Source organism: Danio aesculapii, chromosome 15, assembly GCF_903798145.1.
Source record: "Danio aesculapii chromosome 15, fDanAes4.1, whole genome shotgun sequence".
Lineage (NCBI taxonomy): Eukaryota > Metazoa > Chordata > Actinopteri > Cypriniformes > Danionidae > Danio > Danio aesculapii.
Window position 1 is genome coordinate 4877113 of NC_079449.1, and position 18699 is coordinate 4895811.

Here is an 18699-nt window from a genome sequence, read left to right on the forward strand (position 1 = left end):
AGAGAGAGAGAGAGAGAGAGAGAGAGAGAGAGAGAGAGAGAGAGAGAGAGAGAGAGAGAGAGAGAGAGAGAGAGAGAGAGAGAGAGAGAGAGAGAGAGAGAGAGAGAGAGAGAGAGAGAGAGAGAGAGAGAGAGAGAGAGAGAGAGAGTGTTTAGCTTCACACTGTTTGCATGCATATGTGACATGATACAGGTTATTCTCCACTGCTGTAATGGATATCTGCTATGTTAATCAACAAAATAAACCTGATTTAACGTCCACAAAGCGGGATTGAAGCATCTTCCTTTATAATTGTTCTGACACGCGGCTGTCCTGATGAAGTAAAGCTAAGCTAAATCGCTGTAATTCATTACACACATGCTCTGTTTTAAAACATTTTAAACTTGTGAAACTCACTCTTGATCACATTTGATGATGATTGATGATCCTAGCAAACTGAACACACCTTTTATTCCCGGTTGCTTTGTGCACGTCCGGTCTTGTTGATATGATTATACACGTGACTACCGGGACATGTTAATACGCACAGCTGTCAATCAATATTGGTGGGCGCGGGGACCGCACTCCTACGTAAAGTTGCGGTCGATCTGAAAACCGCTCCAATTGGTCCACTGTTTTTATGTTGTTAAATTCGAAAAAAAAAGGACTGAGTGTGCTTATATCCCCCCAATATGACAGTTTATACACTACATCTACACATGTCTGTCTAAACAGCTTTAAAAGTAGATTTTTCACCATAGGTGCCCTTTAACGACCAATTAAATATTAAACCCCCTGCACAAAACTTTTAACTTAAATAATTCATAACAAACCTAAAATAATAAACATAAGCAGCATGATAGACTGTGCCTCAAAGCATAGCCTATCATATTGCTCTCTCTCCCTCTCTCGTAAATGTGATTTTTTTAAGTGTATTTTTAAATGGCTGATTACTTTACTTTAAAATATCACGGTTTGTTTTGTGCAATTTGTTCATTGTAATTAAATAAGGGTATGTTAATGGGACGGCATATGCTGGAAGAGTGAGTCAGACCTGTTTTTGAACACTTAACCTCAGCTATATATTTAAAAATCCTCTTTTTGAAAAGAACTCCATTTGTTATAAATTAATTTTATAACAATTTCAATTTTAATTAAGAAAATGTAATAATCTTAATTTTAATATAATTTGTAGTTATCTACAAAATAAACGAGAATAGCCTAAACTTTAGAGGTAAATTTATGTGCCCCCAGGGCCAAAAAACAAACAAAACAAAAAAAAAACACGACATGTATTGTCAGATTTTGTCAATAAATAAATCTTGGATACTTTTGTCATTATGATTAGTGGTTTTTTTATTAATTATTTACGTTTTTTATTTGGGAAATAGGCATATGTTAAATTTTTTTACTTGAACATATAGCAGCAATCAATATCATCGTAATTTTACCTGCAGTACTTATGTAAGACGTCGGTCCGCTCCAAATTTACACACACATGCTATAAGTCATTTATAACATAGCAAACTTGACATCACAGGCAGATCATCTTTAAAACCAAATTGCAAATAGGTTTGCCTAATAGGAATTTGAAAGTGAAAGCAAACTTTATCCCTACAGCACTATTTATAATAGCCTAGAGCAGTGTTTCCAACCCTGTTCCTGGAGGCACACCAACAGTACATATTTTGAATGTCTCCCTTATCTGACCCATTAACTTCAGGTTTTGGAGTCTCTTCTAATCTCTGATGAGTTGATTCAGGTGTGCTTTGATTAGGGAGAGGTTGAAAATGTGTACTGTTGGTGTGCCTTCAGGGACAGGGTTGGGAAACACTGGCCTAGAGTACTCCTGAAATTCAAAAGCAAAAGCGCATTCAAAGCGGGATGCCTTTGGTAATCGTCGTGCTCAAGAATGAGCATTATATCTGTAGCATGTATCTGCTTCATTCAGAAGGGTTTAAAAAAACAGACCCGACTCTGGCAGTCGATTTTTGTCCTGGAGTCTATTGCGGTACTTGGTCCATTGAGAGTTGAGGGATTGACTTTTTTGTCGACTCCCCAGCTCTACTGCAAACATATTATGGTATATGTATGCCTTAAAAAGAGTCAAAAACTTACATTCGGCACCTTTAATCCATAGTCTGGGCAAACAGTTCTCAGAAGCACAGCAGTGTAATGAATGCAAGCTACTGGTCACTTGATGATGCTTGTGCCAGACACACTCAGACAAGCAAGTTGATTTATCAGAATGGATTCATGTCTATAAGCATAATTTATAGCAGTTGCCATATTGCCACAATCACAGCTAAGAACCATTTTGACAAAAACGTACATTCTCACTCTCTTATATGCTCATGACCGAGTTCACGCTCTCATATGTCATCAAGTGGCTAGAAGCTCACATTCACTGCACTATCCTGATTGGGATGATGAGTAATGCAGTTCAACAGGAATCTGTAAGAAATCAGACATAAGGTTTCTGCAGACAAATGCATCACCTAACATCAGTGTTTTGTTTGTGCGTTTTACGTGCATTAGATCGGAAGATGGTGTCGGCTCATCTTCCTCTGGCCTGGACACACAGTTCACAGCTGGAAGATCAGAAATTCATGAGCGTCATGGAGGATCTGGCCAAGGGTTTCCAACCTCACTAAACACACTCGCATGAAAGAATCGCAGCACAAATAGATGTTGAATGCTAACACAGATATTTTAACAGTTTACATGCATTATCCTCACCTGTAAAAGCAGTGTGAATGTACTCACCGTGCCTCACCACCAACGTTTAGCTGTAGATTAAATATCCTCCAGGTCTCTGAAAGTTTGAAGGTGTGAACGACTGTTACGCTCAATAAATGCTTCAAAATATTCGTCTTTTACCACAGTGACTACTTTCCTTTTTCATTATCCTTGTACATTTCATTTCTCTCCAATCACTGGCTGCATCAGGCGCAGGAACCATTCTTTTGACACCATGCGATCAATCTCAGCCAATCACAGTGCGCTCTAACTCGCACTGTGCCGGTGACTCCAACGAATCAGGTCAATCTGGTGGGAACCCGCTCTGACCGGAGTCACCCAGCTGTCAATCACTCACTCAGCCAATCACGTGGTGAAACTGACCGAAAAGGACACTTCCTGCTGTTTGGGGGACAGTGATTGGACGATTCTTGGTTTGACTGACACCTGATGTTCCAGAGAATGGGGAAGTGATGTGTTTTTTTTTTATCCTTATTTATTCTCACTACAATGATTACATTTTTACATATATAGATTGGGTTATTAATAATTATGACATGACTGTACTCTGATCGAATGTTAATAAATGTCTTTGAAGGCGTGGTAAATGCAGTGTTGATGTATGTGGATCTAAAAACAAATCTGGTAACGTGTGTAGACTTTTTATACTGCAATACTTTATTTAAGTTTATTCAAGTTATTTTACTTGTATACATTGAAACATGTGCTATGCATTTGCATTCATATTTCTATCACTAGTTTTGCAAGCTTGTATTGAATATTTGTGAGTGTATCGAGACAGTATGATTTTTGAGAATCCATGAGAAAAATCAAGAAGATCCATCTTTAAACTTATGACACAAGTAGATTGTAGATATTGAAACAAACTAGCCACTAACTAATCAAAGATTTACAAGTAAAATAGGTACAAATTGCACTGTGCAGGTATTTTGAGAATGCAAAAGCATTTCAATACATTTCCCCCCATGAAAAGAGTCTCCAAAAACTTGGATCTGAGTTTCAGTAGTCATGTCAAAGCAGTAAGTAAATCAGCATACCATCATCTCAAAAACATTGCAAGAATTAGATGCTTTGTTTCCAGTGAGAAACTTGTTCATGCTTTTATCAGCAGCAGGGTGGATTACTGTAACGGCCTCCTTACTGGCCTTCCCAAAAAGTCAAGTCAGACAGTTGCAGTTCATCCAGAACGCTGCGGCCAGAATTCTGACCAGAAGCAGAAAATCAGAGCACATCACACCTGTCCTCAGGTCTTTACAATGGCTCCCTGTTACATTCAGAATAGATTTTAAAGTATTACTAATTGACTATAGATTACTAAAAGGCCTAGGAGCTCAATACATTACAGATATGCTCACTGACTACAAACCTAGATCACTTAGATCTTTAGGATCAAGTAAACTAGAAATTCCAAGAGTTCAGTCAAAGCAGGGTGAATCGGCTTTCAGCTACTACAATGTGCTACGTCAAACAGATCACACTATTGTGTATTTTTCTTTTCTTCATTTTTTTATAACCTGTTTTAACTCATTTTAATCTATTTTTAATCATTTTTATTCTTGGTTGTTTTTATTTTTTTATACTTTTTTTTTTTTTTTTTTAATCATTCAACAGTCTGAAACCGGCAGATCTAGAGCACCAATAGACATCGTAAGTGTTCACAAGACACTTTTAGGTAAATTGGTGTTGGTATCAACATATAGCCTAAAATACAGTAAAATTGTGTGCACAGTTTGTATAGTTTGACCTCCAGTACCCTCTGAAATAACTAATCAGAGCATATTGTCGATCGGACACTAAATATCCCTCAAAACACTGAACACTTATCTATGTTTTATTAGTAAATTAGATGTCATATAAATAATAACAAAAATGACTGTTTTACACAAACTACAGTAACATTACCGAAAAAATGGACTCCCCTGATCATCAATGTATAACTCACACACTGATTATCGTGTGAGATTAAAGTAAATTTTAAGAGAAAAAAAAAACATTGAAATAAAATAAAAAATAACTATCAGTCATGTTTTGAGGAAACTATTTGTTAAATTTAAAATTGGTTTAAATACAATGTTGAGAATTAAACTCAAAGATAAAAAGTTGTTAAAAAAAAAGTCATCTTTCCATAAAATCCATCGACTATTATAGGATACATTGCAATCAAAGGAGGAAAAAAATACATTTTGCATGTGAGATACACCTTAGAACTTTATTATTTGTAATATTTAGCTCAATCTCTGGGCTGAAACTATCAGTCAGCATTAAGACTTGCGTCAGTTTTCATATTAGTGATTTTCGTATGAAAAATACAGATGTTTGAGCATTGCAGCTCGATATATAGAGAGAATAACATTTCATTACTCAACTACTGAAGTAAAAGTAAGAATTAGAAAGAAAAAAAGAGCATAGAAAATCAGATCTCAAAGTCATTTAGAGTTATTTACAGTTTGATCAGCGCGACAAGCTTTACAATGCTTTCAACATCCGAAGAGAGATAAGTTTGTGATTTTACATGGTGGTTAAACTCAGCAAACGATGGGAATCCCTGAAGTGTCAATTTCAGTAAAGCAGATGGTAATTAATATACATATTTTAGGAGATTCACCACTGACTCGCGCGTTTTTATCGTCAAGAAAACTAACAAACCGAAACTCCCTCAGTTCTCATAACGTTAGAAATTACAGTCAGTCACACACAAAAACCACGATGTCAAGTACAAAATATGCTTTCTCTGACACCGGTGTTCCAACAACTTACATTCATATCCTTAAAGTTCACATGAAGCCAAACGAAAACAAAACAGAGCACGAATTTATTAACAAAGCGCATAATGAGACGTTATATCAAAACGGAGATTGTGAAGCTAGCGCTTTATACAGGCAGACATTAGCAAACACTCACACAATCGCTGTTTTTGTACCTCAGATCGCGAACACACACACAATCCGTGTAATTCAGTGCAAGGAGACGAGGCTGAGAGATGAAGAGAGAAAATCAGACCATAGAAATGTCGAAGGTAAGTGAGATGAACAGCGCTATAATTTCTGTAAACAATAGCAACTCCTCTAGCTGGTCAGCGTGACGTTCGTTAGAGTTGTACGTTAATTTAAAATTTAAAACATAAGAGCCGTTACAGCGCCACAGTTTGAAAACGAAGCCATATGTTTAAATATAATTATTATTAGCCTATAAACATTGCAGAGATGTGATGTCAATATTAATGCTGTCATAATTTACTCACCAAAACATTAATAATCATTAAAGGGATAGTTCACCCAAAAATGTGCATTTTGTCGCCATTTAATAACCTTCCAACTGTTTTCAAACCTGAGTTTCTTGCTTCTGTTGAACACAAAGTTAAGTTATTTGAAAGAATGTTGGCAGCCATTTCAATCCATTGTATTTTTTCTTACAATGGAAGTCAATGGCTATAAGTTTCAACATTCTTCAGTCAAAATATATTCTCTTGTGCTCAACAGGATGAGGAAACTCATAAGTTTTGAACCACTTAAGAGTATAATTCTGGGGTATTTTTATTAATTTAAAGTATTCAAAGGTGTTATTTCACCTCATAATGAAATTTGCTAATTTAACAACAATTAATTTACTCTCCCTCACTTGTTTAAAACCTGTTTGTGTTTATTCTGTTGAACAGAAAAGTAGTTTTTTTGAAGAATGTTGTAAAGAGGTAGCCACTGACTCCATAGTAAGGCTACCAACATTTTTCTAATTATCTTCTTTTGCATTCAACAGAAGAAAGAATCTTATAAAAGTTTGAAACCACACAAGGGAGAGTAATCTTTCAGGTGAAATCGCCTTTCATTTTGATTTCTTAATGAAAAATTTGGACATTTCTAAAAATAGTGACAGAAAATCTCTCTAGTTTGTTTAAAATATCCTCATTTGTGTTTTAATGTTAAATAACTTCTGGAGCTGGAAGAAAACAAGGGTGAGAAAATGATGACCATTTTCATTTTGAAGGGAAAAACCCAGCTTTGAGTCAGGAACCAATATCTTTAAAGGGGTAGTTCACCCAAAAAAGACAATTCTGCCAGCTTTAACTTATCCTAGATTTCTTCCAAACCTGTTTGAATTTCTCTCTTTTGAGGTATTTTGAAGAATGTTGGAAAAGGGGTAACCACTGACATCCAATTAAGGCTACCAACATTTTTCTAAATATCCTCTTTTGCATTTAACAGAAGAAAGAGTCTCATAAATGTTTGAAACCACAGAAGGGAGGGTAATTCTTTGGGTGAAATACCTCAACAATTTTGATGTCTTTATGAAACGTTCAGGTGAACATTTCTCTCTTTTGTTGAAAACAAAAGAAGCTATTTTGTAAAATGTAGAAAACCTGTAGCCATTGATTACCATAATATGTTTTTTGTCCTACTATGGCTTTCAATTTATGTCAATTATTAAAGGCAACAGCAGAAAAAAAAACTCCTGGAACCACGTGAGATTATGAAACACTAAATAAAATGTCATTTTTGGGTGAACAATTGCTCTAATATGGAGTAAATGATGACCATTTTCATTTTGGAGGGAAAACCCAGCTTTGTGTCAGGAATCAATATCCTTAAAGGGGTAGTTCACCCAAAAAAGAAAATTCTGACAGCTTTAACTTATCCTAGATTTCTTCCAAACCGGTTTGAATTTCTCTCTTTGGTTGAACACAAAAGAAGGTATTTTGAAGAATGTTGGAAAGGGGTAGCCATTGACTTCTATAGTAAGGCTACAAACATTTTTCTAAATATCTTATTTTGCATTTGACAGAAGAAAGAACCTCAAAGGTTTGAAACCACACAAGGGAGAGTCATTTTTTGGTTGAAATCCCTTCAATTTTTTATTTATTTTTTTGATATTCGGGTGAACATTTTTCTCTTTTGTTGAACACAAAAGAAGCTATTTTGTAAAATGTAGAATACCTGTAGCCATCGACTACCATAATATGATTTTTTTCTACTATTGCTGTCAATTTATGTCAATTATTTAAAGCATCAGTAGAAAAAAAAAACACCTAGAACCAAGTAACATTTAGGAAACACTAAATAAAATGTCAATTTTGGGTGAACAATTGTTTTAATATTGTCATAAATGCTACTATAAATGTTTGTTCTTATTATTTCTCGATTATGGAAGTAATCGCAGATCGTATACAGACAGCAAGGCTCATTTTATAAACCTTTCTGGAGCTCTTACTCTCATTAATTTCCATTGTATGGAAAGAGCAGCGTTAACATTCTGCTAAACATTTCAGTTTCTGTTTCACAGAATAAAGCTGGCAGTATAGATTTAATAACTAGTAAATGTTGACTATTACCATATTTGGCAAACCATGGCTTTGATTTGTCTCTAAATAAATGACGATTAATGCTATAAATAGTGTTTTACAACAGAACACTAGAACACATCACATACTAACTTAATCCGTTTAATCAGAATCATTGATCACGCTACATGTAATGACCCTCACCTACCTGATCTGAACTCATGTGTCTCAAAGTTTGAACTTCTCATCACGGTCTTGGTTTGTTCATTTATTTATTTATTTTTTTTTGGAGGGAATTTTTTGTTTGAAAAAGTTCTATGGTTGCTACGGAACACTTATTACCATGGTAACATGATTGGTGGTTACTATGGAAAGTACTGGCATTCTAATTCAAGAAATGGAATGTCTAAACAAGGATGGATAAAGAAGCAGCAGGATGTTGGATGGGGAAAAAAATGTGTTGTGTTTGTGTGGTACGTACAGAGAGATAAAAACCTTCAGCCACAAACACACAGAAAGAGCGCAAATATTGTGCTTTTAGAAGTACCTTGAGTTCACGTCCAGTCAGATTGATCAAATCAAGGATCATTCTCGTTACACACACATACATTTAGACATAGTTGGAGTGTCCACTTTTGACGGGGAGGTGAGTGTTTTCATGATGACGACACTCCTTGAGAAATCAGCTGGCAGAGTGTGGGCGGGGCTGTCAGAATCAGCGGTGAGAGAATCCTGCTGCTACACTGCTGCCCACCACCTGCGTCATGTCCCAGATCTGAGGACGAACCAATCAGACGATGAACATGGAGGACCAATCAGATGTCAGGATTCAAAAAATATTATTATTATTATTATTATTATTATTATTATTATTATTAATAAATCATTGTACAATTATGAGCAAATCTGTTGTTTTGTGAATGAGTTAATATGAATCACAGACTGCATAGTATTTATTAAACAATTATAGTTTTATTTAAAATATTATTAGCTTTTTTTATTTAAAAAGAACTATAGATATTTAGATGTTGCCTACGCTATTGGTGTCTATTGAAAGGAATGCGTCAATAGAGCTGCCATTTTAGTACAGGGTAGCGCTCCTTTGAAATGAATGTGGGAACAAGGTGCAGTGCAGGACTGGCCATCCAGAGCCATAGATATATACACATATGTACATATAGCAATGATCAGGAGTTTTCCCAGTGGTCAGTATGCAAAAATATTTTTTTAATTACAAAATGTTTTATTTTACATCACTTTTCTAAATCGATGGATAAATGATCGCACGAGCATTGCAGAGAAAGAGTGTGCGTTTGTGTGCTTGCAAATGTATTATCCTCCCTCCCTGTTAAATTTGATCTAATTCATGTCCTGAAACACAGCCCCTCTCCTGTTTCACTTCCCAATCCGTTATGAACGATTCGTGTGAACCATCGATATCCCTGCGTCTCTATGTGCATATCCACCTTTCTGATCTAAATGGTATATAACATTTGGAATATTCAATCCTTTAGAGTGGACAGTGTGTACATTGATAACGGTGTACACATTGATAACATATGTTATCAGACACCCTTATAAGTTACTTTAAAAACTAGCCGTTACTTCACTTAGCCGACAATAATACACGTTTTTGGCACCGCAGCATCTTGTTGTCATATTTCATTTACATTGTTTGCTGATTTTATTCAACAAAACTAGCGTAAGCCTTGAATTAAGTGCAAGTTGCTGCTACTTTGCCTTATGGTCAGTGCAGTAAGAGACTGTATTTTCATCAATAACGTTACTTGTTGAGCACAAAAGTTCATAACATACAAAATCATAAAAAACTAAATCTTATCTTGGAAATGTTCTGCCTTTGCTTTGTTTGCTCTTTACTACACCTGTACACAGCATATTCAGATTGGCTTTAGTCTTGACTAGTGCGGTTGAATGACTATTGTGCTAGAAGCACTGTACAAATGTATCGGCGGTATTGCTGCATGCTCAGGGCTCGTATGCGATATCTAGTGTATATATCTATGAAAAAGAACAATTAGCTTTTTTACTTTTTAAAATTTCAGCTTAAATTTTAATTTAGTTTTCTATTCTTCTATGTAGTTTTTAAAAACAATTTCAGTACTTCAATTTAAACTTTACTTCAGCATAATTTCAATTTCCACAATTGATGTTTTAAAAGCTTTAGTTAACAATTTAGCTAACAATTAACATCAAAGATTTTCAAAAGGTTTTTTTATTTTATTGTCCATGTACACATCAGAACAGCTGAGATAATGCAATAATATTTATTAATATTTTCAATAGTTTCTCAATTTTCATTATGGTTGGCATATTAGTGAGATTTTACATTTCCTTTTCCTTTTCTTATTTAGTTTATGCCAATTAATAGTAATTTATTTCAAGTAAAAAAATCATGTTCTATATATTTTTAAATTAATCTAAATTACTATATTAATATAATTACTATAACAACTAAATACAATTAAACAAAGTGTTATTATTAAAAAAATTAATAAAATGAATAATACATATATTAAATAGAATAATATAATAGTAGAAAAAAATTATGTTACAGTTAATATTATATTTAATATTAAATACTCTTTCAGAAATAAAAATATGTGAGCTGTCACAAATTTATACCTTAAAGGTTGATATTAATACCTCAAGGGTACCTAAAAAGTACAAAAGTGTTCGTCTTAAAAATTTTAGCAACAAATATATACGTTTGAGGTACCAATATGGACCCTTTAGGTATAAATGTGTACCTTTTGAAAATTTACCAACCCAGAGACAGCTTGCGCACCTTTATTTCTGAAAGTGTACAATATAATACTCTTATAGTTAATATTATATTTAATATTAAATATAATATTTTATTATACAGGATGGACCATTTATATGGATACACCTTAATAAACTTATTGGGAGTTTCTCAAGAAAAACAATGGTGTGCTTGGTTTTAAACTTAACTTTATTCTTTCATAAGTTATTTACAAGCCCCCTCACATATACTAATGTGCCACAAACAGGACGTTAATATCACCAACCATTCCCATTTTATTAAGGTGTATCAATATAAATGGCCCACCCTGAATAATATAACACAAAGTCAGGAAGGAGATATTAAAATTCAAAACAAATTTTACTCTACTTTGTTGTATGCACTGTTGAATATTTTGCGCATGTCACAGATAAAATACAGTTTATCAATTAGATACCATGTGCATATAAAACTCCACATACTCTATTACTGTAGAAACAGAAGAAATAACACAATACAATAATTGCATGCTACTTTATATACAGTCGAAGACAGCATTTTTTTAGCCCTCCTGTTTATTTTATTCCCCAATTTCTGTTTAACGGAGAGCAGATCTTTTTTCAACACATAAACATAATAGTTTTAATAACTCATCTCTAATAACTGATTTATTTGATCTTTGCCATGATGACAGTAAATAATATTTGACTTGATATTTTCAGGATACTAGCATTCAGCTTAAAGTGACATTTAAAGGCTTAACTAGGTTAACTAGGCAAATCATTGTATAACAGTGGTTTGTTCTGTAGACCAGTGGTCCCCAACCCCAGGGTTGCAGATTGGTACTGGTCTGTGGATCAATTGGTACCAGGCCACACAAGAAATCATTAATTATTTCTGTTTTATTTAATCTGAACGATCTTTTATTTTGTAAAATGACTATTTTCTCGGTTACATCTCGGTCACTTGATTACCAAAATTTAATCCACAAGCTAGCAAAAACAAACATCCTTGGAAAGTTTCTTTGTGAATGGGAAAAGGCCTAGTGAAGGACCCACGAACTGCCAAGGAATAGATCCGCAACCCATTTGTCAACAAATCAGGTGAATCCACCATGTCTGTGCAGGAAGACCAACTGCTGGGGATCGCAAATGATGGCGACTTTAGGGGTTTTTCACATATCGCTTCTTTTCCACATGCAAGTTCATCATTTCCAATGAAGACATGTGGTTTGAGCGTGCTTAATGGGAGCGGCACGCATAAGCAGTGCAATGCAATGCAGGACAAGAACTGACCCATCAACTTCATACTTTGTATGGAATATACACACTTCGGCAGACTAATTACTCAAACGCTGCAGTGCTTTTTAATTTTCTCTGAGGATAAAACTTGTATCAAAGCTGCAGCAATGTTTTGTCAGCTTGTCATCCTCTGAGAAAACGTTGATGTCGCCTAGCAATCTACATAGAACCAACACCTCCACGGGCCACGATAAAATTCAAGCGTTGACTGGGCTGTAGACAATCGAAAAAAAAGCTCAAGAGGGCAAATAATATTGACCTTAAAATGTTTTTTAAAACAAAAAAATTGCTTTTATTCTAGCTGAAATAAAACGAATAAGCTTTTCTCCAGAAGAAAAAATATTATCGGAAATACTGTGAAAAACTCCTTGCTCTGTTAAACATCATTTGGGGAATATCACAGGAGGGTAGTGGTGGGCGATATGACCTAAAATTAATATCACGGTATTTTTCATCTTTTGAACGGTGACGGTATAATATCATGGTATTACTTTCAATAGCAAAATAATATACATCTCAAGGAAGAACAGACAAAAGAAAGTCTCACTTCTATCACTCTTTAAAGTTTTGGTTTGGGTCATTGTAAATGCTCAGTCTCGTTATGAGCTGATCTTCATTTCTCTGTGTTGGTGGAATAAAGCAGGCAAGTCAGCCGCACCAATTTATGAGCAGACAGAGCAGGATTCTCATGATGACCACCGGCGCAATACTGCTCTTTGTTATGAGCTGTAGTTTCAGTGTAAACTTAGTAAAGGTGAGTTTCTTTGGCGATGATGTGTACAGTATTAGATTTTATATTTAGCGGACATTTGCGCTGAACACGTGGTGAATGCAACGCATCGAGATTCAGGCACCTTCTCCGAAAACACTCGATTGATCTCAGCTGGCGGATCAACATTTACCTCATGTCATGATCGCTGTCATCTGCGCCATTATTATTATTATAACTTTAGGTGAGGTTTGCAAACCTGTGCACTTTTCACTCTTCAGCCGTTTGCATTTCCTGCAGTAACAAAAGCTCCCTGTTATCTGACAGCAGGAAGCGTTGAGTGACTGACAGCTAATATGAACCAATACAGCAGCAGGGTAGAGCGATTCAGCAAGTTTTTAGAGAAAATCAAATCAGATTGCACTACAACCATTATATTCAGACACACAAATGCTCCCAAATATATTATGAGGGCGCATAGATTAAATTTCTGGCGCTCATGCGACCAAAATGGTTGCAATTTCGAGCCCTGTAGTATAAGGACATGTATTCAGACCACAACTGAACGTTTGAAGAAAATTGAATGCCTTATTATTTAGAATTAGCTATTATTGATGTAAATGCCGCCGTTTAAGGTGCATAATTGATTTATTACGGTATTGACGGTATTAGAAAATCCATGTCGTGGCGCAATGTCACACCGGTGTTGACTATGACACCGGTGTACCGCCCACCCCTACAGGAGGGCGAATAATTCTGGCTTCATCTGTACAATACTAAACAATAGATGAAGCTGCAGTGTTTGACCTTCACCACTCGATCGCTGCCACACGTGACCATCAGTCCTCGGTTGGGGTCCATGTCCATGTGAGCGATGCTGTGTTTCCCCTCATGAAACGTAGCCAGAGGAGTCCGACTGCAGCTCAAAACAACAGCAGTGGATTAACTTAAGTAGAAATAGATTCACATGTTGGATTAAAACAGCGATACAAAAGGAGACAAACTGAATAAAAGCAACTCACTCGTCCTCTTTGATGGTGTTGAAGCAGTCGTCACACATGCGCACCTGGAACTCAAAGCCCATGATGGGGTACGTCGAGCGCTTGGAACTACATTTCCCACAAATCGCCTTCCCACACTTCCTGCAGTGATGCTGGGAACAGGAAATGACATCAAAAAAAGCATTATATTTCCGTTATTAATTAATAGGACAAAATAAGATCAAGAACAACAACAAAAACTGATTTGGATATGCACATGACAATCACATTCGATTAATTCCACAGCCCTACTTTAAACCGTGTTGTTTCTCAGTACCTGTCGGAGCCCCAATGTCTTTGTGTCCCACATCTGCTTTATATTCCAGAAAAACGGCTGTTCACATTTCTGACAGGAATCGCTATCCAGCCACTGCGGAGCCTGAAACATTCACAGAGAAAAATAAACACAAATCTGAGCCACTGTTTGCTTACTATAGAGGTGAATGTGATCCAACACTGCTCCTGGGTCAGATATTTGACCATGGGCTTGTTTAAGCACATGTGCTGATTAAACATATGCCGATATTCGATAATATAATGATATCGTGGCCACCTCAAAATACACAGTGAATAATTGTCTATTAGTGGGGCAGCACGGTGGCTCAGTGGTTATCACAGCAAGAAGGTCGCTGGTTCGAGTCCCAGCTGGGCCAGTAGGCATTTCTGTGTGGAGTTTGCATGTTCTCCCCGTATTGGCGTGGGTTTCCTCCAGGTGCTCCGGTTTCCCCCACAAGTCTAAACACATGCGCTATAGGGGAATTGGGTAAACACAATTGGCCGTAATGTATGATTGAGTGCGAATGCAAGAGTGTATGGATGTTTCCCAGTTCTGGGTTGCGGCTGGAAGGGCATCCGCTGTGTAAAACATATGCCGGAATAGTTGGCGGTTCATTCCACTGTGGTGTTTAATTATTCACGTTTCACATCTGGCAAAAACTTTTGATTGAAAGTTCCCTGATTATTAATGTCTATTGCTTGTTAACGCTTTCCAATAAGATTCCATTAGTTAACATCAGTTAATTTAACTAAACTCACAATGAAAATGACAACAGCTTTTATTATGATGTTAATTTCCTTAATTAATGCATTAAAATAATTGTATTCAATTTATTAAATGAAGTTAATAACTAGGAAAATTCAGTTGTATTTTTAACTAAGCAATGAATATGGCTCTTTGTTTTCTCACTGTTGATTTTATTGCATTAACTAATGTTTACTAATGAGACTTCATTGTAAAAAGCTCCCTATTGTACATTCAAAACTCTATATACTCTGAGTCTGAATTATTAACCCTTTTGAGAATGTTTTATTCTTTTGGAATTATTTCCCAAATGATGCCTAACAGAGCAAGGAATTTTTCACAGTATTTTCTGTAATATTTTTTCTTCTGGAGAAAGTCTTATTTGTTTTATTTCAGCTAGAATAAAAGCGGTTTTTAATTTTTTGAAATGCTTTTTTAAGCAATGTTTTTTTAGATTGTCTACAGAACAAACCATCACTATACAATGACTTGCCTAATTACCCTAACTTACCTAGTTATACCTTTAAATGTCACTAGTATGAATACTAGTATCTTGAAAAAATCTAGTCAAATATTATTTATTATTTACATGGCAAAGATAAAAGAAATCAGTTACTAAAAATGAGTTATTAAAACTATCATGTTTAGAAATGTGTTGGGGAAAAATATACAGGGGGCTAAAAATTCAGGAGGTCTAATAATGCAAACTTTAACTATATACACAACAAAATCTTTTATTTTTTTGCAGATTAGGTCAACATTGCGATAATACTGTATACTGTGATAAAACTGATGAAAAAAATTCTGTCATAAGCATAGTGCTGATATAGTAAGAGCAGTGCTGTGTGTGTTTCCTCAGTTCTGCAGTACCTCTTGTCTTGTCGTGTCCATGTTCCAGACGGTTATTCCTCCATCAGCAGAGCAGGACACAAGCTGACGGGTCAGAGGCAGATACCGCAACGCCTGGACCTTCTCACTGACACGGACAAGCAGAGAGAGAGAGAATAATAGAACGTAACAATGTAACTAAACAGATTTCCAACATACACCGCTGTACAATTGTCTAATTGTCTAAAATTTATCTTTTGCTCATCAAGGCTGCATTAATGTCATAAAAATTATATTTTTTCTAGGTTTTGTATATATTTTTAATGTTTCACTTTTAATGCAATATTTAAAAGGGGGCCTATAATGCAAAAAGCACTTTTATTAGGGGTTTAAACAGTTGTGTGGCAGCAGTCTGTGAATTTTATACTTGATGAAAAGTATTTTGTACTTGTCATTGGCAGAGGAAAGCCCCACCCACTAGTGACCATCTCTCCCTCATTAGCATAGGACCTTAGTTGTTTTTGAATCTGCCACTATGCTGATACGCAGGCATTTATAGCTCCGCCCTCTTTTGAAAAGAGCACAATCTCATCATTTGAATTTAAAGCAACAGTCACCAAAACACCACAAATAGGACCAAAGCCTAAAGGAGGCTGTTTCAAAGAGTTATAAAACATTATTATGCATGTGGAAGAGTATGTATATTTGGGTGGGTGTGAGTGCGATATATTCTCACTGGTGTCCCTGCAGTAGTAATGTGCGTCCCTGTCTGCCACCGATATCCCACATGATCACACTGTGATCAGACGCTCCGGAAAACAGCCACCTGTGAACTGGATCCCAGTACAATGCTCCAACACTACCTGCACACACACGCACACATTATTAATAGACAGTATCTTAGTCATTGTTTACATAATGTCAAGTGCCTTGGCAATAATTAACATCATGCCAGTAAAGATCACTGGAACTGAATTGAGACACAGACAGACATCTATCCATCCATCCATCCATCCATCCATCCATCCATCTATCTATCTGTCTATCTATACACATATATATATATACACACATATATATACACATATATATACACATATATATACACATATATACACACATATATACACACATATATACACACATATATACACACACACACACATATGGTTTCCGCTACATTCATTCTTCCATGCCAGGGTGACATGCACGCCAAGATTCATCCCGCCACGGCTACATTACAGCTTCTCATTCAAAACATTCTATTTTTTTAATAGCGGGTGATAATCGCACCAAAACGTATTAAAAGGCAAGTGAATTTTAACAGTGCAAACTTTTCTGTAACCGTAGTAGGGCTGTGCGTCATTTGTTTAACCCTTTAAGGTTGCGTGCTTACTGACTGTGACAGGTGCGTGAGGCCAGCAAACACGACGTATAGCCGTTTTACTTTACTTCAGGACGCATTAATACCAGATATATATATATACACACATACAAACATATATACATACATATGTATATATCCATGTATTTATGTATCCTTCTATGCATTTATGTATTTATTTATCCATCCATCTATCTATCCATCCATCCATGCATCCATCTATCTATTTTTCCATCCATCGATTTATGCATCTATCAATCCATCCATCCGTCTATCCGCCTGTATGTCTGTCTGTCTATCTGTCAAATCTATCTATCCATCCATCCATCCATCTATGCATCTATCTATCTATCTATCTATCTATCTATCTATCTATCTATCTAAGCATTTATGTATCTATTTATCTATCTATCTGCTATCTGTCTATCTATGCATTTATGTATCTATTTTTCTATTTACTATAAATGTTTTGGCAATACATTGCAACAATTGTCATGCCAATAAAGTAAGTCTGAAAATGAAACGGTAGACGAGTGTTCCAGCATGACGTTCAATCAAAAGCTCAGGTGTGAAATCAGTTTCCCTTCTTTCACGAAACAGTGAGAGCAGCTAACAGGAGACACTTAGATATACTTGCGTGCCATATGCGGTGACAAAAAGCAAGATTTATTTACACTTCTTTAAATCTGCATTAAAACAATGCCTTTTATTTTTAAATGAACTTTTTGGACATCCGCAAAGATATAAATCATTTATGAAAAATGCAAATGAGCTACATTTTGCTTGTGTTTTAGTTTGTATGTGTTTTACCTTCATGTCCCTTTAGCGTGGTGATGACCGAACACGAGTGTTCATCCAGTTTCAGTAGAGTGATCTGACCTGAATAATCTCCCACAAAGGCATGCTGGGTATCATTATCATATCTGCACATGAGGGTCAAGAAACAACACAGATCATAATAAATATTATGTATTTAAGACTGTCCATATACAGTAGTATGCATGAGCAGAATTGTATGCTCCTCTTAACTTTCAGTTTAGGGTCTTCAATATATATATATATATATATATATATATATATATATATATATATATATATATATATATATATATATATATATATATATATATATATATACACATACATACAACTTTTTTTTTTTAAGTATTCAGTACATTTGTTCAGCCAACCTAAAAAATTAATTTGAATCACAGAAATAAATTACATTTTAAATATGCATTAATATACACTCACCAGCCACTTTATTAGGTACACCTGTCCAACTGCTCGTTAATGCAAATTTCTAATCAGCCAATCACATAGCAGCAACTCAATGCATTTAGACATGTAGACATGGTCAAGACGATCTGCTGCAGTTCAAACCGAGCATCAGAATGAGGAAGAAAGGTGATTTAAGTGACTTTGAACGTGGCATGGTTGTTGGTGCCAGACGGGCTGGTCTGAGTATTTCAGAAACTGCTGATCTACTGGGATTTTCACGCACAACCATCTCTAGGGTTTACAGAGAATGGTCTGAAAAAGGGAAAATATCCAGTGAGCGGCAGTTCTGTGGGCGTAAATGTCAGAGGAGAATGGCCATACTGGTTCCAGCTGATAGAAAGGCAACAGTAACTCAAATAA

General features: G+C 35.6%; 3 protein-coding genes across 3 annotated transcripts in view; 1 reads left to right on the plus strand and 2 right to left on the minus strand.

Annotated features, from left to right (window-relative positions):
• Positions 1-2633, plus strand: part of numa1 (nuclear mitotic apparatus protein 1) — a 25215-nt gene extending 22582 nt beyond the window's left edge. The window contains 2 exon segments of the mRNA XM_056474048.1: positions 2343-2412; positions 2518-2633. Of these exon segments, the coding sequence (XP_056330023.1) occupies positions 2343-2412; positions 2518-2633 (186 nt within the window).
• A 2296-nt stretch (positions 2634-4929) lies between these two features.
• LOC130241726 (WD repeat and FYVE domain-containing protein 1-like) lies at positions 4930-18004 on the minus strand. The gene is made up of 7 exons (XM_056473652.1): positions 17869-18004; positions 16411-16537; positions 15717-15822; positions 14103-14204; positions 13808-13938; positions 13593-13701; positions 4930-8786 (listed from the first exon to the last, which is right to left on the minus strand). Exons 1-7 carry the CDS (start codon positions 17987-17989, stop codon positions 8727-8729), a joined length of 756 nt encoding a protein of 251 aa, XP_056329627.1. The 5' UTR covers positions 17990-18004; the 3' UTR covers positions 4930-8726.
• A 235-nt stretch (positions 18005-18239) lies between these two features.
• Positions 18240-18699, minus strand: part of naalad2 (N-acetylated alpha-linked acidic dipeptidase 2) — a 93564-nt gene continuing 93104 nt past the window's right edge. Inside the window, exon 18 of the mRNA XM_056474049.1 lies at positions 18240-18248. Within this exon, the coding sequence (XP_056330024.1) occupies positions 18240-18248 (9 nt within the window). The remainder of the gene's footprint in view (positions 18249-18699) is intronic.

Bases quoted from the DNA above. Each gene is read 5' to 3' on its own strand.
- LOC130241726 (XM_056473652.1), bottom strand. From the start codon at position 17,989: ATGTGCAGATATGATAATGATACCCAGCATGCCTTTGTGGGAGATTAT. The intron at 14,205-15,716 runs GTACTGCAGAAC...TGAATGTTTCAG, and splicing joins TGGACACGACAAGACAAGAG to GCTCCGCAGTGGCTGGATAG. The intron at 8,787-13,592 runs GTCAAACACTGC...GTTCGTCCTCAG, and splicing joins GCAGCGATCGAGTGGTGAAG to ATCTGGGACATGACGCAGGT.